The sequence below is a fragment of the Mytilus edulis genome, chromosome 6 (assembly GCF_963676685.1).
Source record: "Mytilus edulis chromosome 6, xbMytEdul2.2, whole genome shotgun sequence".
Taxonomy (NCBI): Eukaryota; Metazoa; Mollusca; class Bivalvia; order Mytilida; family Mytilidae; genus Mytilus; species Mytilus edulis.
Window position 1 is genome coordinate 25,038,735 of NC_092349.1, and position 26,908 is coordinate 25,065,642.

The 26,908-nt window shown below is 32.3% G+C and overlaps 2 protein-coding genes across 3 annotated transcripts; both read left to right on the top strand.

Moving 5' to 3' along the window:
• Positions 1 to 967: 967 nt before the first annotated feature.
• LOC139527395 (poly [ADP-ribose] polymerase 1-like) lies at positions 968 to 4,263 on the top strand. Of its 2 annotated transcripts, none has more exons than XM_071322808.1 (2): positions 968 to 1,777; positions 3,915 to 4,263. In XM_071322808.1, exons 1-2 carry the CDS (start codon positions 1,069 to 1,071, stop codon positions 4,184 to 4,186), a joined length of 981 nt encoding a protein of 326 aa, XP_071178909.1. In that variant the 5' UTR covers positions 968 to 1,068; the 3' UTR covers positions 4,187 to 4,263. The 2 variants fall into 2 exon arrangements, with proteins under 2 accessions (XP_071178909.1, XP_071178910.1); XM_071322809.1 differs by having other exon boundaries at positions 973 to 1,768.
• Positions 4,264 to 6,539: 2,276 nt separating this feature from the next.
• Positions 6,540 to 9,437, top strand: LOC139527396 (uncharacterized). The gene is made up of 2 exons (XM_071322810.1): positions 6,540 to 7,035; positions 8,661 to 9,437. The coding sequence occupies exons 1-2, from the start codon at positions 6,726 to 6,728 to the stop codon at positions 8,951 to 8,953; spliced, it is 603 nt and encodes a 200-aa protein (XP_071178911.1). The 5' UTR covers positions 6,540 to 6,725; the 3' UTR covers positions 8,954 to 9,437.
• The last annotated feature ends 17,471 nt before the right edge of the window (positions 9,438 to 26,908 follow it).

Below are 26,908 nucleotides of genomic sequence, written 5' to 3' on the forward strand. Positions count from 1 at the left end.
CGACGTCACGAACGTCAAGTTTTCATATTGTATGTGACGTCACGAACGTCAAGTTTTCATATTTTTTGGCACACTAAATGCAACTATAAAAAATACAAAACACATAAATAAATACAATTATAAACAAAATATTTTTAAAACAATAGCACACAAATTGTAAGGCAACCCAGGTGCTTCGGATAAGTAATTGATCAGTTCTGTTAAGGCCTTTTAAACAAAACAAAAGTAGAACTGAAGGTAACCCAGTGCTATGGATCAGAAAACAGTTTATATTATATAATACTCTGCTGTTGAAATATATGATAAAGCGTATAATACATGGCAAAATCCGTATCACATGGCGTATCACCCTCGACCAATATCATCCCTCGGGCCTAAAGGCCCTTGGGCTGATATTGATGTCTCGGGATGATACGACATATGATACGGATTTTGCCATGTATTATTCTCTATATAACATGTATAACATGTATAATGAGAAATCACCTCATTACGTAAATCTGGACAGAGACCCGCTTTTTTTTGTTTTGTTTGAAGGGCAGGTGTCCTTCATTTCCGTATTGTTTATTGTTTTTCCCCCCTTTTCCCTATTCTTTATATTTAAAAAGCCCATTATTCTCTATTCTTTATTTTTTTTAAACTTTTTGTTCTAGCTCATTTCCATAGATTCCCCCCTTTAATCTGCTCTTTTTGTCCATTATATTTATTCTATTCTGTAAACACCACAAAGACCCTCGATCTGAAGTGCTGACCATATAGAACAAAACGCCCAACCTTATTGCGTATTTGGTAATTATTTATATAGATAACTGACTTACGATAGCATACCTTTTAGTACAAATGTATATTTAACATTTTAAGCCGGGTATTTCTTAACGCGGAAGTAGAATACTATAGTATCTCAATTCTACATATATACATTTTGAAAGCATTTATTTGGTGATATTAAATAAATATATCAGACATACACACAAATAGGGTAGATGTGAGTTTTATCATTTAAATGATAATACATGTTTTATTTACACTTAAAACTGATTCATGTGACTTGCCAACAATCGATTGAAAATGGACGACAACGTTTATTTTTGTTGTGAATATGCTAGGTCAAGTATAGGCAGTTGTAAGGCATGCCCAAAAGCTATTCCAAAGAACGCTGTTAAAATCGGATTTACTCCTGATTTCGATCATTGTGGAACGATCTGGTTTCATTTTAGTTGCTTCTTCAAGAAATGTTTTTTTCGTAAACAATTAAAAGATGACACTGAAACGGAGTCAGTCTTTGTTGGCTTCAAGGATTTGAAAGAAACCGACCAAGAAAGAATAAGAAAAGCACGCGAAAAGCTCGTGTTGTCATTGGCAACGGGAAAGGCGGAAGCAAAGAAAGGAAAACGAACTGCAGACGATGATGAATCAGAATGGAAGCCACCTACGAAAAAAATTAAGAAGTCAAGAACTACGACACACTTGGAAAAAGAATTAACCGTTGGAGAACACACTTATCTAATACAGGATCTTTTACACATTAACATCAGTAGATGGAGAGATATCGTCCTTGTTGGTATAAGAGAGTACTACAGACCCACAACTGGTGGAAAACTAAGGCCCGGTAAGAAGGGAATATCACTCACGGTCGATCAATACCGTACACTAATCGATCAGAAACTTTCTATTTCCAAAGCAATCGAACAAATCAAAGAAGATTTAGAAAGAAAAGAAGCAATTAAACAGAAGAAACAGAAACAGAAAAAGAAACAGAATAAGAAAGGTAAACAAGGTGCTCATACTAATTTATTTTTAGATGTGACTTTTAAAAGGACATCGACAAACAGATGGTCTAGTTAACCGTTGTAGGTATAATATGTTAAGGTTCATGTGGACCCTATGGCTAAAATGGACGTATTTTCACCTCAAAATTTTCTCTGAGTACAGGCAAACCTGTGCATCTGGAAAAGTTTTAAGGCATGGCATGCCCTAGATAAATAGAATTCAAATGCATTGTATGATTTAGAAAATTCATAACTTAACTGGATTTTGCCGTACACTTTTTTTCGTATCTGCAGAAGACGATAAAATTAACAAACAGTTGAGTTTACCTTGATATGGTCCACTCAGGTACACAGTTTAAATAACCAATTATTGTCGGGTATCTATTGTCCATCTAATGTCCATGTCAATTAAAAATGCTCACTTTAATTTTTACCTGTGGGGAAGTTCTCAAACCTGTTTCCCAACTTAGTTTATTTTGGCACCTTCTGGAGAAATGAAAAAAAGTGCACGGCAAAATCCTGGTAAGTTTTTACTTTTCTAAAACATAAAACATATTTAAAATTCATTTATCTAGGGCATGCTATGCCTGAATTTTTTTACAGATGCGCAGGTTTGTCTGTACTCCGAGTAAATTTTGAGGTGAAAATACGGCCTTTTTAGCCATAGATGAACCTTAACACGGCTATCATTCGGTAAACCGATAATGATAATCGTGAAAGAATAAGTAACGGCGGTTAAGTATTGGGATTGTGTCTTGAAAGGTATTTTATGATCGTGAAGGAGATCCTGTCGAGAAGACACATGCAACCTTAGTATATAATCTACTTTAATCATATATATTAGAAAATTAAAACGGTTTGTCATAATGGTTCAACATTATTCTCATTATAAAAAAAAACAAAAAACAAAAAACAATACCAAAGATTAAACGTATATCGTTTTTACCAAAACTATAAAATCGTTATAAATGAAAACAAACATGTTTTCTCGTTTGAATTGTTTTACATTGTCATTTCGGGGCCTTTTATAGCTGACTTTGCGGTATGGGCTTTACCCATTTTTGAAGGCCGTACGGTGACCTATATTTGGTAATTTCTGTGTCATTTTGGTCTCTTGTGGAGAGTTGTCTCTTTGGCAATCATACCACATCTTCTTTTTTATATGATATTTGTTTTCAAACTTTTAATGCATAAACTACTTTTCTCTTGAGGATGTTTGCTGCTCAGTTTCAAAATAAATAACTTTCAATAAAACTAGTATACATTTAAAGGGGATTAATTGAGGAATAAAAAAAAAATGCAAGAAAATATAGGGATCAATGTGCTTGTTTTCGAAATAGAAACCATTGGAATTTTGGCGGGAAAATGTTTTCTCTTGATTTTTCATAGCTTTATCATTGACCAGTTAAAGTTCTCAAAAAACTATTGAAAAAAGGATAAGATTTTATAAGACTTTTACAAATGGCTTATAATTATACATGTAAAAGATTTATAAAAAGCAAAATGGGGGTCCATGGGCCAATTTTTTTAAGACATTCAAATGGATAAAACCTGAGGATTCCGAAAATCTGACAAAAAATCAAAAACATGACAAGCGAACATCCTTAAAACAACATCGTTACTTATTACTATATAGAACAGTCATTATAATTATGTTGATTAAGTTTAATCAGAAACCTTTCAAATATGCTAATGTTTGTAAGAAAATTGATATTTCGTAAAGCAAAAGATCGGAAACCGCATTTTGATGAACGAGAAAGATTTACCCTATTTACGGTGGCTGCCATGTTGTAAAGCATACGATTTTGCGCTTATTTGTATATGTTCGCGGCAATAAGTGAAATTAGGAATTAAGCTTAAATCCTAGGCAATAAGCTTACGCCTAGGCATAAAGTCTAGTACCTAAATGATGTTAGGCATTAGTCTTAAATCCTGAAAAAAATATGAATATAAGATAGGTAATAAAACACTTTGTCCAGTTAAATGGCAACATATGAATCGTATTTCATTAAATTTAATCGGTAATTTTTCAGATAATACCCTATTGAAATATTTATAGTGAATACGTAGGCTATATATAATTTTAGACAACAAATCTGTACGTAGCATTTCAACTAAAATACGCCATGTAAATATATTTTACAGAAACTGCTAAAACAGATTTTGACATTTCCGAAAACAGAAGAATCATTGTAAAATCCGAATTCATTTCTGGGAGCCAACAAGTGGTAGTAGACATCCGGGAGTACAGCACACCAACAGAACAATCTGGAGAGATACCATTACCAACAGATAAGGGGATTAACCTCACTGAAGAACAATGGAATACATTATTATCATTGCATTTAACCGTCATCCGAGACTTGGCGGATAACTTTGGTTATTCGGAAGATTTCGCTGATCAACTATCTGAGTGACACATTTTGTGGAACATTGTTTTCTTTAAAGACGACTTTGATGATAACGTCTAAATACAGGACAATTCTGTTCATTTGTTTATTTTCAATTATTAATATAACTTGTTTTCAGTTCTCTCCTTTCAAACAATATGATAAGATTGTTACATCTCAGATTCCTACACATAACCACTGATATAGTAATCTCAAAGTTTATTTAATGTGGACTATTTTATGCGATACTTTTAAACATGCATGGATGCCGGAAATCTCATCCCCACCAATACAATGGACAAGAACACTATTGAAGCTTGAGGGCTGCAACTAGTTAAAACATATCATAAAATTGAGAATTGAAATGGGAAATGTGTCAAAGAGACAACAACCCGACCATAGAGCAGACAACAGCAAAAGGCCACTAATGGGTCTTCTACGCACCCAGAGTCGTCCTTCAGCTGGCTCCTAAACAAATATGTATACTATTTCAGTGATAATGGACGTCATACTAAACTCCGAATAATACACAAGAAACTAAAATTAAAAATTATGCAAGACTCTCAAAGGCTCCTGACTTTGGACAAACGCGAAAATGCGGCGGAGTTAAACATGTTTTTTGAGATCTTAACACTCCCCCTATACCTCTAGCCAATGTAAAAAAAACAAAAAAAACGCACAACAGTATGCACAGTAAAACTCAGTTAAAGAGAAGTCCAAGTCCTATGTCAGAATAGGAAAAAAAAAAAAAAAAAAGCTAAACAAAATGACAATAATACATAAATACCAAGAATGTGTCCATAGAACACGGATGGCCCACTCGCACTGTCATTTTCGATGTTCAGTGGACCGTGAAATTGGAGTCAAAAATTTAATTTGGCATTTAAATTAGAAAGATTATATCATAGGGAACATGTGTACTAAGTTTCAAGTTGATTGGACTTCAACTTCATCAAAAACTCCCTTAACTAAAAACTTCAACCTGAAGCAGGACGAACGAACGGACGGACGTACATACCAGAAAACATAATGCCCCACCAATACAATAGACAATAACACTTTTAAAACTTGAAGGCTGCAACTAGTTAAAACTTGAACAGTTCTGTGATTTTTATAGTCTGCATGTGACACACTCTGCTCCGACAGTAAATTAGTTTGATTTTTTAACGAATGAAATAATAAACAACAACCACTGTTAAATAACGAGTACCTGATTCTTGACGGGAACATGCACAACATGGCGGAGTAAAACATCTTAGTTGGGGGAAAACTATAAAAGTCAGTTGAAAACGCCTTAACTTATCGATACATAACCTCATCATAGATACCAAGATTGAAATTTTAAATTTACGTCAGACGCAAGTTTTTTCTACTAAAGACTCATCAGTGAAGCTCGAATCAAAAATGTTAAAAAGGCAAAATAAAGTACGAAGTTGAACAACATTGAGGATAAAAAATCTCTAAAAGTGTTGCCAAATACGGGTAATGTAATCTATTCCTGAGGTAGAAAAGCCTTAATATTTCATAAATTTAAAGTTTTGTAAACAGTTAAATAATAATTATGACCATATCAATGATAATTCATGTCAACACAGAAGTGCTGACTACTGGGCTAGTGATACCCTCGGGGGAATAAAAACTCAACCAGCAATGGCATCTATCCAGTGGTTGAATATAAACTCATAATAGATAAAGTGCAAAGTAAAATTAATAAATCGATTTCTTGAAAACACTTGACAAGAAGGTACATTTACTATTTTTTCAAAAGTGTGCCCCCTATCTCCACTTATCAGTCTTTTCCTAAGAGGGTGTACGGGTTTGGGTTTAAAGAATAGAGAATGGACACAAATTGAAGAATAAACTTTGTCGAGTACAAATAATATATGGATAGGACAAAATAGGAAGCAACACAAAAGAATAGAAACTAATAAGATGCTGATAATTGAGGAATAGAGAGTGATGGACAAAAAGAACAAAGAAAAGAGAAAAATTGTCTAAAAAAAAGACGAAAAGAAGAACCCTTATCCAGACCCTCTCCTTTGTCACATGCGAAATAGATAACTGACTTACGATCGATATGGATAGTATTTTTAGCCGGGTATTTCTTAACGCGGAAGCAGACTAGCGGAAGTAAAAAGCATTTATCTGGTGATATAAAATATAACTCTACGTTTATTTTCGTTGTAAACATGCTAATTCAAGAATAGGGATTTGTAAGGCATGCCTAAAAGCTATTCCAAAGAACGCTGTTCTATGTTTGTTTCATAAACAACTAAAAGATAACACAGAAACATCGTCAGTATTCGTTGACCTCAAGGATTTGAAGTATACCGACCAAGAAAAGATAAAAATCACGAAAAAATCGCGATGGCATTGAAAATGGAGAAACCGGAAAAAAAAGAAAGGAAAACGAATTGCAGAGGACGATGAATCAGAATTGAAGCCACGCACGAAGAAGACTAAAACGAGGGCACAATCGAAAAGGGAATTAGAAGCTGAAAAACACGCTTATCAAATATCAGACCATTACGAAGAATCAGACCTGGAGCCACCTATTACAGATAGGATGATAACAAGTCCATTTGAGCCGACGATATACACTGCAGGAGATCACACGTATAAAATAGAAAACTTTTTACACGTTTATCTCACTAAACAAAAAGATATTGTCCTTGTTGGATTAATACATTTCTATGCAAAAGCTCCAATCCTAAAACCTGGGATGAAGGGAATATATCTAACGGTTGACCAATACCGTAAACTAATCAGTAAGAGAGATTCGATTTCAAATGCTATTAAACATATTAAAGAAGACATAGAAGGAAAAGGTTCGAGCAAAATGACGAAAACGAAACAGACGAATAAAGACGGACAAGGTGATTATGTTAAGTTATTTTATATAATGATGATCGAATGATCAATATAGCTCTATTGATATCACATGTACAGAACATTTTAAATACTTAGCTGTATTTGGAAAACTTTTTGGAATTTTGGTCCTCAAAGCTCTTCAACTTCTTACTTTATTTGGCCTTTGTAGCTTTTTTGGGATTCGAGCGTCACTGATGGGTTTTTAGAAGACGGAATGCGCGTCTAGCGTACATACAAAATGTAATCTTGGTATCTATGATAAGGAAGTACACCACTAATTCATGGTCCCATTGCTTTCTATGTTAAATTCCTCCGTTTCAAGCAGACACACCTCTTTTGTTTTAAGTTCAAATAAAGTGGCATTCATTTCATTGCAAAGCAACACTTTATGGTGTCTTGTACTGAAAAAATCAACATACCTTTAATTACATATTAGAAAGAACTGGTTCCCAGAACTTCGGAAATACCCAAACAGGTACTTCAGATCTGACAAACAAACAAAATGTACCCTCTTTTTAAAATTTGATGCAGTTTTTTTAATATTCAAAATTAAAAGTCTAAAAGTGTTCTACAATGATCACCAGTCCTTCAGCTTTCATTTGATACCAAAAATACTTAAATATTCTACATATTTTGAAAGTTACACTCATGCGTAAGAACTATTTTGTGTTAAATATGTAATACTTTCTGTGTATGTGCTTTCTGGCCGGGCCCGAATTAACGGTGTTACACCATAAGTTTATTTACAACAACTAAATCGATGCCACTGCTGGTGGAATTTTAATTCCCAGAGGGTATCACCAACCCAGTAGTCATCACTTCTGTGCTGAAATGAATTTCATTGATATGGTAAAATTTATAGATTAACTGTTTACAAAACTTTAAATTTTTTTAAATACTTAGGCTTTTCTACCTCGGAAATAGATTACCATAGCTGTATATGGCAAAACGTTTTGAAATTTTGCTCTTTTTTTTTGGCCTTTTAACTTTTTTGAATTCGAGCGTCACTGATGTTTTTTTTGTAGACGAAACGCGCGTCTGGCGTAAATACAAAATTTTATCCTGGTACTAGTATCTGTGATGAGTTAGTTTAATGTTTTACAATTTAAATCTGTTAAGAAAATTGACCGACCGTTAAAAGCGCCAAACAAGATACATTGAAATAAGACCATCTTTGCATAGACGCCTCTCTGCATAGTTTTGTTCAGACGAAATAAGGGTATGTGATACTATTTTTATCCAGTCAATAGTCTTGGTATTTTTATAAACATGGAAAACTTATTCTACTATTATACGAGGACGAACGTCATGATGACAATGATAAAAACAATGAACAGAAAAAACAATTTCAAAATAATGCAAAATCGTCAACTTTTATGACTACATTTGGAATTGCGCGTTACCATTTATACGGAGTTAGCCAGTTAACGTTGTAAGCATTCAATTTCCCACAAATTTATACACTAGTATCTGGTAACAAAATAGATATCGTAAATGATACATTGTCCTCTCTCACAGACCGTTATCGTATATTTCATTTTTTTAAATTTGGATATGGTAACCGGAAAATATTCTGAAGTTACCAACGTTGAATATTAAATAAAATAATCTGTATGTATATATTTTACAGTTGAAACAGATTTCGACATTTCCGAAAACAAAACGACCATTGTAAAATCCGACTTCATTTTCGGGAGTAATCAAGTGCACGTGGTAGTTGACATCCGTGATAACAGCAGGCCAAATAAACCATTTAGAGATACACGAAGATTCCAAGATAACATGGATAAGGCGGTCATCCTCACTGAAAAACAATGGAACTCATTATTATCATTGCATTTAAAAGTCATCAGAGATTTGGCAGATAACTTTGGTTATTCAGAAGATTTCGCTGATGAACTAAGTTCTTATCTTATAGAGTAGATCGGAGTGACTCGTTTTGTGGACTATTGCTGTCTTAATAGACGGATTTGATGATTACGTTTACATACAGGACAGTTCTGTTCATTTGTTTTGATTTTTTTAGTTGCAGTTGTTATCGAATTGTCCGTTTTTATGTATTTTGTTTTTTGTTTTTGTAGCAGTTTAGTGTTTCCGTTGTTCTCATTTGATAGTTGATGTGTTTATCTCGGTTTTGGGTTGTGACTCGGAATTGTTTTCGCTTAATTGATTTATGACTATTGAGGAGCACTATATTACTGTTGCCTTTATTTGTCATAAACCTCAATATTTTCTTATCTTGAAACAATGGACTTAATATTTTTGGACTAGCACAGCCAAGACCGAGCTGACAAATTTCACCAGTTGACAGTTTGCAAACGCACTTTCGTGAAAAAAAACTAACAGTGCATATCTCTTTTGTAAAAATGTGTTTTAAATATTTCTTTTCATAAACATTGACTACCAGTGACAGTTTTTTTTTTAATTTGCATGATCATAAAGTGAATAATATTTTGAATATTTTGGACAATTGAAGGCAAGGAGAACTATCATAGTCAATTGAAATGGAAGTTGAACGTAACTTACACATGTGGGTCTCTAACTCACAATTTCAGTGTTACATACAACAAGTATAACAAAAGTTATGAACACCACGATTAATTTAAAAAGGGTAAATCCATAAAATCTGACAATATTCAACGTTATCAACCAAAAGATTGCGTGATAAACAAACGTCATATTACTGACTTGATACATTTATATGGTCGATTAAACCTGGTTTTATATCTAGGTAAACCTTCCACTACCTTCCACTTGTAAGACAGTTGGTCATAGTTCAGTTTTACTTACAAGTTAACTGAGCAATCAAAACAGCAATTATAGGTTAATATGAAAACAATTGGCATTCTCATTGGAACCAATTGTGCCCCGCTTCTTGCCGACTTGTTCCTTTATTCTTGTGAGGCTGATTTCATACAGGAACTTCTTAGGAAGACACGCATCTACCCTTACGAACTAGAGATACAGGATACAGTAGATACAGTTAAGTGTGCATCATATCTTGACTTACATAAAAAAAAAAGAATGACCATGAGGGTCGGTTGAAAATAAATCTTTCCGACAAAAGAATTGATTTCAGCTTCCCAATTGTGAACTTTTAGTAATTATGAACAGTTGTAGCAACATTCCCGCAGCTCCAGCATATAGAGTATATATCTCCCAATTGATACGATATTCCAGGGCCTGTATTGCCAGTCATTATGTATTGAAATAGGGTTGCTACTCACAAGAAAGCTATTAAACCAATCATCCCTTCGAAAATTTTAAAAACGCCATCACGAGTTAGTTGACCGTCATGGAATATCCGTTTCACAGATGATATAGGATATGTTCCTTATTTTTTAACTACAATCCCGTTCCCTTTTCACGAGTGTGACGTACCGAGTTAGACTAATTATCTGATTTGTAATAACATGATGAACATGACGAGAGCCAAATGTGGAGTAGGATCTACTTAATACCCTTCCGGAGCACCTAAAATCACCCTAGTTTTTGATTGGGTTCGTGTTGCTTATAGTCTTCAAGTTTTCTATGTTGTCTCTTGTTTACTATTATTTGTCTGTTTTTCGTTTTCTTCTTTAACCATGACGTTGTCAGTTTGTTTTCGATCTACGGATTTGAATGTCCCAATGATATCTATCGCCCCTCTTTGGGAATCACCAGTCAAAAAGCGAAGAAATATAATAGCAGGAAGATAAATGAAGGGAAAACTGTAAAGTGAATCAAAACATACATTCTGTATGTATGTACATATCCCAAGTTAAGAACCTGTAATTCAGTGGTTTTTGTTTGTTGATGTTTAACATATTTGTTTTTAGTTAAATTATAAATTAGACCGTTAATTTTTTCGTTAGAATTGTTAGCTGACTATGTAGAATGAGATTTGCTCAATTTTGAAGACCGTACGATGACCCATACTTAATTTCTGTGTCATTTGGTCACTTGTGAAGAAATGACGGATTGGCAATCTTACTTCATCTTTTTTATTATATATAATTACTTATATACCAGTTCTTGGTACTTTCCGATGGAAAAATAAAATTAAGCTACATTGTGAAAACAGTTACTAAATGATAAAACAAACAGAGATATATTGTCGAAGTGCGATTCAACCTTCAACCTTCAAGAATTTAATTAAGAATTCGACGTTTCAGAATTTATTGCATTCTGGGGAATATTTTCAAAATCGTACACCAAAACGTTGTGATTGGTTCAAAACATTCGAAACAATGGAAATTCAACCAATGACGTAACGTTGTTTTCATTTTGGTGTACGAACAATGAGATTACCCAGATGTTAAAGCATTGATCGAAGCACATTTTATATGATGCACATAAACGTGATTCTATCATCGGTTTTGTACCCCATACAACTATAAAAAGAATAATTCAATCCCTAAATGTTTTATACCTGTCCATGTGTTTGTTTTATCTTTTTTCAGATACTTTATAGATTTGAGTGGGTGTTTTTCTTCATTGATTTGAATTACATGTTCCTTTTTAACCCACTAATGATGGTTGAATTTTCAGATCTTGTGAGTTCATTGGACATGTTGGAGTTCGGTATTTTTGTAATTCTACTTTAAAAAAAATTTACAATTTACATAAAGGCCTTTTGAATGTCTGTGTATCTTATTGTTTTTCTTCTTAGTTCAAACAGATCTTAAAACTAACGAAAATATAAAGGTAGACCCCTGGCTTTACCCCCCTATTCAATACATTGGTGCAAATTTGAAGCAAGTCTATTTTCATAATGCATATAACTCCGTATACAAACATTGATCAATCAAAAGACTCACGAACACAATAACACATACAGCATGTATTATGAAGTTTGACTTTTTTCTATTGTAAAGTTTTTCAGGGTCTGAATATAAGTTACAGAATAGGGAAAATTAGACAGAATATATGGAGGATGGGAAAAAAATACTGAACAATTTACAAAAGAACCCGCCAGAATTCATGAAAATGAAACGCTGATGCTTAACTTCGAATAATGTACACAACTATATATAGTGATGTATCATATTTCTGTAAGAATAATATAATGTTGATATCAACAGGGGTTATCTCTAATCATTATTCTACATGTGTTGTTGTGCAATAAGGTGTTATCTAAGCCATAAAAGATAAATCCTTTTTCTATACATAAGATGGCTAATAGTTGCCGTATAGCGGGAAATTTTTGCGGGGTCTTAATGTTTGCTTATTTGTGTGGTTTAAACCAAATTTATAAAAGAAATTCCAACAATACAGTAGTGCACATTTAATGATATTGATAAAGTTTTGAATCCGCCAGAATGATAAACGCCAAAATATTTCGTATGCCTTATTCAATGAAAATCGCGAAATTTTACACCCGCGAAAATAACCCACTAACATTAAAGAAAAAATCCATTTTTTTAGCCATCTGACACAAGCTAGCCAACACCAAAACAAAATTAGTCGTTTTTTCATTAGATATTGATGATAATAAATCAACTGTTATTTGATTATTTGAATCTCAATGACCTATCATCACATTTCTAAAATAGGGTTTGAATTTTTTTGTTATATCAACAGGTCAAGGGCATAAGTTTAAAATAGTTTTTTTCTCAAGATATTATTTATGGGCATTATCGTTCGTCCGTCCCGCTTCAGGTTACAGTTTTGGGTCAAGGTAGTTTTTGATGACAACATATTTGTTACGTTTGAAGGACGTGTTTTTCAACAGACTGTCGGAATTCCAATGGGAACCAATTGTGCCCCTCTTCTTGCCGACTCGTTTCTTTATTCTTTTGAGGCTGACTTCAATCAGGATGTTTGAGGAAGAAAGATAAGAAGTTAGCATTATCCTTTAACTTTACTTTCCGCTACATTGTATATAGATGATGTTCTCTCACTAAATAATAAAAAAAATGGTGACTATGTTGAACGAATCTACCCCATCGAACTAGAGATAAAGGATACAACAGATACAGTTAAGTCTCCTCATATATTAAATTACATCTAGAAATTGACAATAAGAGTTGGTTGAAAACAAAACTTTACGACAAAAGAGATGATTTAAGCGTCCCAATTGTGAACTTTCCAATTCTATGTAGCATCATTCCAGTAGCGCCTGCATACGGAGTACATGTATATAACCCCAATCGATACGATATCCTGGGACTGTATTTCCTATCATAATTTTCTTGATATAGGGTTGCTGCTCACACGAGTCGGTGAAGTTAAAATCATTCTTTCGTAAATTGTACGGACGCCGTCACAAGTTGGTTGACCGTTATGAAATAACCGTTTCACAAATGATATCGGATATGCACATTATGTCATAACTACAAATTCCTTCTATTTTCACGAATATGACATACCGAATTAGAATATTTACTGGATTTGTAATAATATGAGCAACACGACGGGTGCCACATGTCGAGCAGGACCTGCTTACCCCCCGACGCGTCTGAGATCGCCCCTAGTTTTTGGTGAGGTTCGTTTTGCTTAGTCATTTGTTCTCTAAGTTGTGTCTTGTGTACTATTATTAGTCTGTTTGTATTTTTTATTTTTAGCCATGCCATTGTCAGTTTGTTTTCGATCTTTGAGTTTGACTGTCCCTCTGGTATATGTTGCGCCTCTTGCTCCTCATTTCTACAACTTTGTATGCAGAAGTCTGTTTAGTCTGACCTAGTAAGTTAATGTCCTGTAAATATTTAATATGTTTCAGCAAAAAAAACCAAACATTTTAACAGCAACCCAATATAAGCCATAAAAGATAAAGCCTTTTTTTACATAAGATTGCTGATAGGTACCGTATAGCGGTTTTTTTTGTGGGTTGTAAATTTTCTTTTTTAAATTAAAATTGCACAGGTACTGACTGATAAGAGCTTTGAATCCACCAAAATATTGAGATACTTTATTCAATGAAAATTGAGATATTTTGTACTCGCTATATTCATACTTGATGTTATAGTATTTCAATCTCCTAGAAAAATATCATTTTTTTTAGCAATCCGACATAAGCCAACACAAATAAATAAGTCTTTTTGACCTTAGATATTGGTGATAATAAATCAACTCTAATTTGATTATTTGAATCTTTACCACCGTTCTAAAATAGAGTTTTGAATTATTTTGTGATATCAACAGGTCAAAAGCATAAGTTTTAATGAGTTTTTTTTTTAAAGATATTTGTATAAAATTGAGAAAGGAAATGGGGAATGTGTCAAAGCGACAACAACCCGACCACAGAGCAGACAACAGCCGAAGGCTACCAATGGGTCTTCAATGTAGCGAGAATTCCCGCACCCGTAGGTATACTATCTATTATTAAATATAAAGTGACAAAACCATAGAGTATAGAATAATTGTTGTAACCAAAACATTTGTACGTTCGTAATTAATCACAACACTTTGTTGTCTGTTCGTAATTTACCACAACACTTTGTTATCTGTTCGTTATTACCACAACACGTTGTTGTCTCTTCGTTATTAATCACAACACTTTGTTGTTTGTTCGTAATTAATTACAACACTTTAATGTATGTTCGTAATTAATCACAACACTGTGTTATCTGTCCGTTATTAATCACAACACTTTGTTGTATTTTCGTTATTAATCACACCATTTTGTTGTCTGTTCGTTATGACTCACAACACTTTGTTGTCTGTTTGCAATTATTGATAACACTTTGCTGTCTCTTCGTTATTAATCACTACACTTTGTTGTCAGTTCTTTATTCATCACAACACGTTGATGTCTCTTCGTTATTAATAACAACACGTTGTCTCTTCGTTATAAATCACAACACATTACTGTCTGTTCCTTATTAATCACAACACGGTGTTGTCTGTTTGCAATTACTCACAACATTTAATTGTTTGTTCCTTATTAATCACAACATTTTGTTGTCTGTTCGTTATCAATCACAACACTTTATTTTCTGTTCGTTATTAATCACAACATTTTGTTGTCTGTTCGTTATTAATCACAACACTTTATTTTCTATTCGTTATTAATCACAACACTTTGTTGTCTGTTTGCAATTATTGACAACACTTTGCTCTCTCTTCGTAATTAATCACTACACTTTGTTGTCAGTTCGTTATTTATCACAACACTTTGTTTTGAGTTCGTAATTTATCACAACACTGTGTTGTCTGTTTTCAATTAATCACAACATTTTGTCGTCTGTTCGTTATTAATCACAACACTTTGTTGTCTGTTCGTTATTTATCACAACACTGTTGTCTGTTCGCAATTAATCACAACACTGTATTGTCTGTTTGCAATTAATCACAACACGCTGATGTCTGTTCGTTATTAATCACAACACTTTGTTGTCTGTTCGTATTTATTCACAACACTTTATTGTCTGTTCGTTATTAATCACAACACTTTGTTGTCTGTTCGTTATTGATCACAACACTTTGTTGTCTGTTTGCAATTAATCACAACATTTTGTCGTCTGTTCGTTATTAATCACATCACTTTGTTGTCTGTTCGTTATTTATCACAACATTTTGTTTTGAGTTCGTAATTTATCACAACACTGTATTGTCTGTTTGCAATTAACCACAACACGGTGATGTCTGTTCGTAATTTCCCACAACACTTGTTTAAAAGGCACTTTTAACTCTAGACTCTCACATCAAGCCAAATGGCTTTAGCCCGAGGGATTGACATGGATTGTGGGCTGATACTACGGCCAATATGGAAAATGACATTTAATAATCTATTTATCACATATTTTCAAGTTGATGAAAAAAGAAAGCCTACATCTGATTATGTTTAATTTTTTCAACAAAAATTCAAAAAACAATGGAAACAAACTAATTAGCAATTAACATATTATTTCTCATAGTTATAAATATTAATTGTTACATTTCAAATTAATGCTGAGGGAAAATACACGTATCGCATTTTGGAAATCTATTCTGCTTGAACTTCCGATTTTAATTCCTTGTATGAATTGTATGAATTTACTTGAAACGTTATTTGATACTAGGACTCGTGTTTACAAATAGTTTTTGATTGATAGGTTTGTACCGGAAGTCAAATTCGGGGGCTCGATATGGATTTCGAGGGCTGATATCGATATTGGCCCCGAGGCCTAATAACCAACCTTGACTTCTGGTTATTAGTGGTCATGCAAAAACGTACATATAAATACAAAATGTGTGATAATAATTGATAAAGTGACAGACATTTTATAAAAATATAAAAATATCTCATACACCACATTGTCCAAATACTGTTATTACATATAGGATAGAGTTAATATTTTCTCTTTTGTTATTAACACCATTGTAGATATGCAATTTGAGTAACTTGTCAATACACTTTGTTGAAATATAAGAGTAAGCTCAATGACGTAGAGCTTGTAATGATATTCCTCTGATTACTGCTAAAATCATGTGATTAAATGTGATAAAGGTGACAAAATAGAGAGTTGGGAATTAAATTTTCATTTTCCAATAAGATATTCAGACTAATAGACGTTATATTTTCAAATGCTGTTACAATATGGTAAGCTTTATGTTTATTTTGGTTAGGGTAAAGAGACAATCCTAAATCACATGTAAGGGCATTTGATGCTTGATGTCCGGTTCACATGTTTATACAATTCGCAAACATCAACTATTCACTTATTACTTGCACATATATTCTGAGATGGTGACAAGGATCATTGTTAAGTTAAAGGGAGATGGTTAATCTATATATAACTAAAAAAACATCTACGTTTTATTGTAAGCTATAACAAATAAAACAATTTGAGGAAAATTAAAAACGGAAAATCTGAAATCAAACGGCAAAATCAAAAGCGCAAACACATCAAACGAATGATAACAACTGTAATATTCCCGACTTGGTACAGACACTTTCTTGTGTAGAAACGGTTGATTAAACCTGGTTGCATAGCTAGCTAAATCTCTCACTTTTATGCCAGTCGCATAAAATTTCATTTTATTGACAACGACGTTCATGATGTTTGAATGTCAATTATATGGTCATTTTTATAAATTTTCTGTTTACAAAACTTTGAATTTTTCGAAAAACTAAGGATTTTCTTACCCCAGGAGTAGATTACCTTAGCCGTATTTGGCACAATTTTTTTGGAATTTCGGGTCCTCAATGCTGTTCAACTTTGTATTTGTTTGGCTTTTTAACTATTTTGATTTGAGCGTCACTGATGATTCTTATGTAGACGAAACGCGCGTCTGGCGTATAAAGTTATAATCCTGGTACTTTTGATAACTATTGAACAAAACAAACAGATATAATAGGTAAAAGTCACAAAAAGGGTTACAGCAGTCAGCATATTGTCACGTATTTTTTTTTGGGTTAAATTTAAACATGGATTAGAAACTAACTTCCCCAGACAAAGTCGAGGTGAGTTTGATTGGATATTCTTCGAAAGGCCCATTTGAACCCATTTTCAATTATTTATGCATCTTTCACTTTTTACTTTGAGCTTTAGCGTTTAAGTTTAATCAAGAAAAGCACGATTTCGGACGCAATTAATCAATGAAATAACATCATTTATTAATGGCTATCGATAAACAGTTGTTTTGGTGGTCAAATTTTACTATCTTCATTAATTATGAATAAAAGTCATTATTTCTATTAGAAAATAAATTTAAATCAATTGCATAGATTAATTTGATTTTGTTTTTCTTTGAAGCCAATTTTAGGAAAGATTTAGAAAATAAACAGCTGCGCTATGAGCGCATGATACGCCTGTCGTATTAAATTTGACATTTATTATATGTCTATCATATTACATCCTTATCCGCAGTTTTATTTCGAACCCGGATTTGTTTTCTCTCAATGGTTTTAGGACTTTCGAACAGCAGTATACAACTGCATTTATTTTTCCGTAAATGTTGTGAATAATTCAGATAGTGTGTTAAAAAGAGGCGGAAGATACCAAAGTGAAAGTGTCAAACTTATAAATAAAATACGAACCGATAACGACAAACAAAAAATACGTAAATAAAGGCAACAGTAGTATACCGCTGTTCAAAATTCTTAAATCGATAGAAAAATAAACAAATCCGGGTTACAAACTAAAACTGAGGGAAACGTATCAAATGTAAGAGAACTACGCCACAACAGAGACACAACACCGAAACGTAACACGCACAGAAACGAACTATAATGTCACAATGGCCATTTACCTGTTTGGTGCAACAACTGAAGGACAATAACAGTCTACAAAACACAACGTAGAAAACTAAAGACTGAACAACACGAATCCTACAAACGAAAACAAAACGTATGTAGTACGTTCATGATGTTTTAATGATGTAGTCAGAGAATATCATAATTGATAACGTTGCAATTAGTTGTAGTACTTTCGTTATCTTAAACATTTATTCAAACGCACCTATTCGTAATATCTTCACTGTCTTGAATAATTAAGGAAATATATACTGTAAACCAACTTATTTTCGCGGATACTTTCTAGTCCATTTCGCGGGGATTAAATTTTGCGTTTTTCAAATTAACTTGGTGAAGTTATGTAAGGAAAAATCCAAGTTTTACATATTCGAGACGATTTGTTTTTGCGATATTTTTTACTCGCGAGAGAAAAGTAGTTGGTTTACAGTAATTAATTTTCTTTTTAATAAATCGGTTATTTGTTTATAATGTTGTTTATCTTCATACTGCTTCATGAAAGTAAAACAGCGGCATATAAGAATGACGCAGGCTGCTATGGAATGATAGACTAACTGTGAAATTTAATCAACACATGTTAGCATCTAGTAATGTGCTGTATGAAGATTGTAATTCATTAAAATATATTTGTATATGGTTGGAAAAGTTCATAATATAGACATTATTATTTTATATATAGACACTATTTTTTTAATATCTTTGAAAAGGTTTCGATATGACATAATTATAATTTTAGTTGTTTCCCTCGGTTTATATTTTGGAGTGGTAAATGGTTGATTTTCCTATATAACAAACCACATTAAAACATGCCACAAAAGGAGAGACACATCTACTGAAACTGTTGCATTTTCGTTAAAAGCATTTGTTTACGTATACATCGTTCGTGCGTTTAATCCACCATTTTCTACATTTGAAAATGCCTGTACAAAGTCAGGAATATGACAGTTCTTGTCCATTTCAAGGAAAACAATCTCATAATAATACATGTTCTGTGTAATTTCTGTCATGGAATATTTTTTACATATATATTATGTTTGTTCTACTGCCATTAGTAACTCATCTTGTATATTGATTAGTATAACAAATGATCCTATTAAGATGAATATTTATTTATTTATTCCTTTTGGAATAGATACTACATAACATTGTTTCCATTACATATAGATATTACCATGATGACATACTACCTTTTCTTTCGGAATATATATTGCATAAAAAAAACCCATTCAGAATATATAAAACACTGTTCTTTTCCCATGCCAGGCTGACAGTTTGAAAATGGTTTCAAATGCAAAAATAAAGATATTTTTTGGGTCGGAATTGATATTATATAATACCTTTTTTAAATAAAGAAAAGGAATAACATTTATGAATATTTCCCTGTAGTTAAAAAATCCAAATAACTGCAATGCGTTTGCTTGTAAATTGTGCATCAATTTAGTACTGATTTGTATATTATGTTACTAAAGCAGTTTACATGTAATTTCTGATTACTTTCATTTAAACGAATGACATGTCAAATTGTCAAAATGATGACAATCAAAATATTATACCAGTCATACGGTAAAATATCAATTATAATACTTATTCTTAGGATACTTTATTATGTTATACAACCTTTTATTGGAATACATTTTATGTGATAAAATTCCGAGGCATCGGTCCTTTTAGTATGCTTATGGAATATATATATCACACAACACTAATTCCAATAATTATTGTAATTTTTGGTACATAATAAACTATCTTTAGAATAAATATTATGTTAGAATTTCTATTCTGTAACAATTGGTCATAATACTATCTGACTTCAATTTCTTAACCAGAATAATGACGTGTTTTATCCAGGTTTTTATTATCAAAATGTTATTTAGTTTTGTTGCCTATTGAAGAATAAATACTATCGTTTCCCCTAACGCGCGTACGTTTATCATCAGTGTTGGTCGGTCATCAGTTGCACTCTTTTGATATTTTCCGATTATTTATTTTTTATATTACACTGACTATTTCTGTCACTGGAAATAGTCTTATTTGGACAAATCTATGTATTAGAAAAAAGTAAAAATGACAAATATTCTGAACTCTGAGAAAAATTCTAAACGGAAAGTCTTTAATGAACTGGCAAAATCAAAGTCTCAAACAAATTAAACGAATGAATAACATCTTCCTTACTTGGCACGGGTGTTTTCTAATGTAGAAAACGGGGGATTAAACCTTGTTTCATAGCTAACTAAACCAATCAATTCGAAATGTGAAGATTTTAAAACAAATTTAAGAAAGTTTATCGGCCGATTTTATATCTTTCTATTCAAATGTTTATCGATTTTGATTAAATTTAATCAGTAATCATTCATTTCTATAAAAAATTAAAAAAAAAATAAAAAAATTTCGTGTCTAGTTCAACGAGTCAATGCTCATCAACTTCGTACTTTATTTGGCCTTTTTACTTTTTTGGATTCGAACGTCACTGATGAGTCTTTTGTAGACGAAACGCGCGTATTACAAAATTTAGTCCTGGTATCTTTGATGAGTTTTTTTTTCGTTTACAAAATATTAACATTCAAGGGCAATATCCTCTTTAAAGAAAGAGCCATAAAAAAAAATTTCCACATTTTAACAACAACACATAACACTCAAATATCATGAATCTTTTTTTAATTTTTTTTTCATATAGTCACTATATGTTTTTTCTCTGTATCAAGTCGGAACTGTAATAAATAAAAAAATGCTCAATTCAATTTAATATATTGCCTAGTATTTTCAAATTGTATATATGTTTGTTATAATATTTTTGGTATGAATTCTTGATTCACATACAGGGACAAATTGTATAAAAAGTATAAGGTTTGTTTAAAAATATCCGGGAAAAAAACCATGTGCGTGTATACAATATTTTGCAAAAAGGAAAAATAAAATACTGAACTCCGATGCAAATTCTAAACGGTAAGTCCCTACGCAAATGAAAAAATCAAAAGCTTGAACGCATCAAACGAATAGGTAACAACTGTTAGATTCCTGACGTTATACAATGATATACACAACTATAATAAATTCCTTTAAAAAAAAATTATTTAGTCACTAAACATATATATATTTTCTGTATCAAATTTTAACCGCAAAAAAAAACCAACAACAACTTAATGTTAAATTTAATCAAAGAAATTGCTCAACATTCGGAAAAGGTATACATAAACTTTTTCTTAATTGTCTCACTGAAAAGCTTGCTATTATCTTTTTGGTAACATCAAACATTTTAGTAAGACAATTAAGAAAAATATATACCTTTTCTAAATGTTAAGCAAATAAGACAAATAGACAAATAAAAGTACACAAGACACAACATAGAAGTGTACTTTAACGAATAGAAAAACATTTGTTTTCACGATACTTTGGATTAAGTATAAGATATCTAGAGCAAACGCCACTAATTGATTGAATAAGCAAATAACCTTCAGGTCAATTCTAATCAAACAAGTTATTGCCTTTTATCCTTAATTATAATCATTATAATAGTGTTATATTTCAAGAGAGCGTCAGATGCTTATTACTAGTTTATCCTTTTGGAAACAGCATGATAGATTCTCATACGATTATTCCAAAATAAAATGAGTAGAGGTATATGTATTAAATAATATGAAATGACTGATCATTTCTGATAAAAGGCTCAAAGATTAAGGTGATGGATTAATTTTCACACATTAGTTTTATTTACAAATGGTATACAGAAGACGCATGTAACAGGTTGATAAACACTGGTAAGTTTAATGTTGGTAAAATCAAACAAATAAGTTTTTGAGCAACATTTAGGATAATATTTACAGTTACTAAACGTTAAAGTTTAATCGATTTTTGTTTTTGGAAACCGGCCCATCACTTTATGATGTTTTCACGTAAAATGCATGGTGAGAAAAATTATCGTTGCTTAAGAGTCACAACATAAGGAAAAGCCTACAAGGGAATGCATCACTCGATCGATTGATTGTATGATTGTTAGTGTTTTAACGCCACTTTTAAGCGTCAAATTTTGGTCAATTTCGGAGCGGCCAGTTTTCATTGATGGAGGAAGCCGAAGTGCCCGGAGAAAAGCACCGACCTTCGATAGTAAAACTAACAATTCTAATCAATTAAGATGGAATCGAGTGCTGTATCACTCGACTTACAAAAACTCTATTTTAATGAGAGAAAAAGAAAAACTTGCTAATGCAAAAAATGAAAAATACGGTGTTGATCTAAATTTGAGACGATGAATATTTCGACAGGTATGCGTATGACTCATCTATTTTGTAACATGTCTGCTAAGTTTTTTGCTGGTGAATTAAAAACAAATACTAGTACTTTTTATCAAACAAGTCGTTTGTTTCCTCTTATATTTGCGTGTGAATTCACATTATTATAAGACGTGTAACGGTACTTTTCTATCCCAAATTCATGTATTTAGTTTTGATGTTATATTTGTTATTCTCATCGGATTTTGTCTATGCTTAGTTCAGTTCTGTGTATGTTGTTACATTTTAATGTTGTGTCGTCATTCTCCTCCTATATTTAATGCGTTTCCCTCTGTCTTGGTTTGTGACCTTGATTTGTTTTTTTCTATCGATATATGAGTTTTGAACATCGGTATACTACTGTTGCCTTTATTTATAACGATAAAATTAATCATTTCCTTCGGTTTTTCCTGGATTGTGTTTTTAATGACTAATAAATAAATTCTAAGTATACACATAGTATAAGTTTATGCAACATAAATTTACCGATGAACGTCTAACAGAGCATTTCCATTATTCACGTATTATAAAATATCGACATATATATCGTATCGGACAGATCTGTATAAAATAATGATAAGCCCTAACCTCAATCAAAATTAAATTAAAATTGAATGCATTTTAAAATATTTTCATCGGGACTAACGTGAATGAAGGTTGCATATCTGTAAATATTGGCAATGCAATTTCCCATAGGAATTCTTTTTACGGCTAAAACTGTACCACTTTTACTATGAAGTTTTGAAAAAAATCTTATCCTAGAATTGAAAGTTCATATGCACCTCAATTTTTTTCAAAGGTCAAAATATAGGGCTGTGCGGCATATTTTCAACGTTTATATGCCCTGAACTTCTCAGAGTTTAAACTTACACTAATTTTCTTAACTATCCCTACCTCGAATGAAAGGTTACCACAGATTTCAATGTAAACAATATACACGTGTTTATTTACTGGTAACATTCTCAAGTTCTGTCTCTGCGATATGGAACACAGAGAGCATAACTGGGAACCAGTATGTAAACAAAATTAATTTTCTATGAATATTCTATTACTCCCCAAAAGAGGCGTGTTTTGAGAAACAGCTGTATTTACAAAGTGCAACCTTAATATATCCTTTCCGTGTTAGTGAATAATATAAATGCTCTTTTAAGAAGACAAATCATAATAACAAACAAAAATTGAGGAAATAGCATACATTAGAAATGTTCGAGAACTAGTGCGATGACAGGTATCAGGGTTCCTCATGCATACATAGCATTGCAACTCCACACTCAATGAGAACAACGAAAATAATAGAACATAGTCGATAAAATTACAGACTTGACGACTATATGGTAAAAATCAAAGACTGCGAACACGTGTTGCGTGAACAGTTTAAGCAAATTGAAAAAAAAAACACATTCAAAATGCCTATCCCAGTAGAATTGTTGTATTGTTCTTGTCGCATTATCGTTCACTGTCCGTTTTAGTCTCTCAATTACAAGTATGCCCCTTCTCCTGATCCCTATGTATATTTTTGTCCACTTACAATGAGGTGGGGGAATCCAGAAGGAGTTTTAGTCTACGGTTATTTATTATGTAAACCCTATCAATAACATACCTCAAAGATAATTTAATATTTAGTTAGATAACTTTTAAATTGTTTTACATTGCTGTGGAAGACAACTCATGTGACAGGTTCAATAACAAGAACTAGACGGGATATATTCAGCTTTTTTTTTTTTTATTGTTGATGATATATTTTTTTCAGGTTCATTAATTCAATAATAATTTCAAATAAATGAACATTATTACATATCAATATTCAAATTTATATATAAAAAAAAATATTTGTACAAACATACACTTTCTTAAATAGGGTTTACTGATAACTGAAATACTGCATTGAATGCACCGATCGCTGTTTGAGATCTGCCTGACATAACGAGTTTCGCGTATAATGTTGTTGATTATTTATGTTCTCGTCCTGAACATGCATAACTAGGCGTTAACCCACCAAAATTCAATCAATCTTTTAGGCATTAAGATTCTGATTTTTACTGATCATTAATATTATCATGATACTGGTATGTACTTGGCATTAAGATTTCGGTTTGTACTTGCCTTTGAAATTCTGGTTTGTATTCTGCTAAAAGATTCTAGTTTGTACTTTGTATTATGAAACTGGTTTGTATTTGGTATTTAGATTTCGGTTTGTATTCTGCTTAAACATTCCGGTTTGTACTTGGCATTGAAACTATGGTTTGTATTCAGCTAAAAGATTCTGGTTTGAACTTGACATTTAGATTCCGGTTTGTACTTGGTATAATGATACTGGTTTGTACTGATCATTATGATACTGATTTATACTGATCATTCTGATACTGGTTTGAACTTGGCATTATAATTCTGGTTTGTATTCTGCTAAAAGATTCCGGTTTGTACTTTATATTAAGATTTCAGTTTGTACTTTGCATTAGAATTCTTGTTTGTATTCTGCTAAAAAAAAATCCGGTTTGTACTTGATATTAAGATTTCGGCTTGTATTTTGCATTGAAATTCTGGTTTGTACTTGGCATTAAGATTCTTGTTTGCACTTGGCATTTAGATTCTGATTTGTACTAGGCTTTACGCTTATGGTTTGTACTTGGCATTGAAATTCTGGTTTGTACTTGGGATAATGATTCCGGTTTGAACTCGGCTTTAAGATTCTGATTTTTACTAGGCTTTAAAATTCTGATTTGTACTTGGGATAAGGATTCTGGTCTGTACTTGACATTTAGATTCTGATTTGTACTTGACATTTAGATTCTGGTTTGTACTTGGCATTAAGATTCTAGCTTGTACTTGGCATTGAAATTCTGGTTTGTATTCTGCTAGAAGATTCTAGTTTGTGCTTGGTATTTAGATTTTGGTTTGTGCTTGGCATTTAAATTCTAGTTTGTTCTTGACATTGCAATTCTGGTTTGAACTTGGCATTATAAATCTGGTATGTATTCTGCTGAAAGATTCGGGTTTGAACCCGACAGTTTATTCTAGTTTGTTCTTGACATTGCAATTCTGGTTTGAACTTTGCATTAAAAATCTGGTTTGTATTCAGCTAAAAAAAATTCTGGTTTGTATTCTGCTGAAATATTCGGGTTTGAACTCGGCATTTAGATTTTGGTTTGTACTTGACATTTAGATTCTGGTTTGTACTTGGTATTTAGATTCTGGTTTGTACTTGGTATTTAGATTCTGGTTTGTACTCTTGGCATTTAGATTCTGATTTGTATTTCCAATTTAGACTTTGATTTGTACTTGACATTGAGTTTCTGGTTAGCATTCTGCTAAAAGATTCTGGGTTTGTACTTGGCATTGAAATTCTGGTTTGTACTTGGCATTTGAAACCTGGTTTGTATTATGCTAAAAGATTTTGGTTTGTAATTGGTATTTAGATTCTGGATTGTACTTGGCATTTATATTCTGATTTGTATTTCCAATTTAGATTTTGGTTTGTACTTGGTATTTAGATTCTGGATTGTACTTGGCATTTATATTCTGATTTGTATTTCCAATTTAGATTTTGGTTTGTACTTGGTATTAAGATTCTGGTTTGAACTCGGCATTTAGATTCTGATTGGTACTTGGGATAAGGATTTTGGTTTGTAGTACCAATTTAGACTTTGGTTTGTACTTGACATTGAGTTTCTGGTTAGTATTCTGCTAAAAGATTATGGATATGTACTTGGCATTGAAATTCTGGTTTGTACTTGACGTTTGAAACCTGGTTTGTATTCTGCTAAACGATTCTGGTTTGAAGTCGGCATTTAGATTCTGGATTGTACTTGGTATTAAGATTCTTGATTGTACTTAGTATTTAGAGTCTGGTTTGTACTTGGCATTAAAATTCTGGTTTGTACTTGACATTGAGTTTCTGGTTTGTATTCTGCTAAAAGATTCTGGGTTTGTACTTGGCATTGAAATTCTGGTTTGTACTTGGCATTGGAATTCTGGTTTGTACTTGGCATTTGAAACCTGGTTTGTATTCTGCTAAAAGATTTTTGTTTGAACTCGGCATTTAGATTCTGATTTGTGCTTGGCATTATAATTCTGGTTTGTATTCTGCTAAAAGATTCTATGTTTGTACTTGGCATTACAATTCTGGTTTGTACTTGGGATAAGGATTCTGGTTTGTACTTAACATTTAGATTATGGTTTGTACTTGGCATTAAGATTCTGATTTGCACTTGGCGTTAGCAATTTGTTTTGTATTCTGCTAAAAGATTCTGGTTTGACACAATTTTTAGAAATTTTGGGTCATCAATGCGCTTCAACTTTGTACTTGTTTGGCTTTATAATTGTTCTGATCTGAGCGTCACTGATGAGTCTTATGTAGACGAAACGCACATCTGGCGTATTGAGTTATAATCCTGATACCTTTGATAACTATTGAACTCGGCATTAAGATTCTGGCTTGTACTTGACATTTAGATTCTG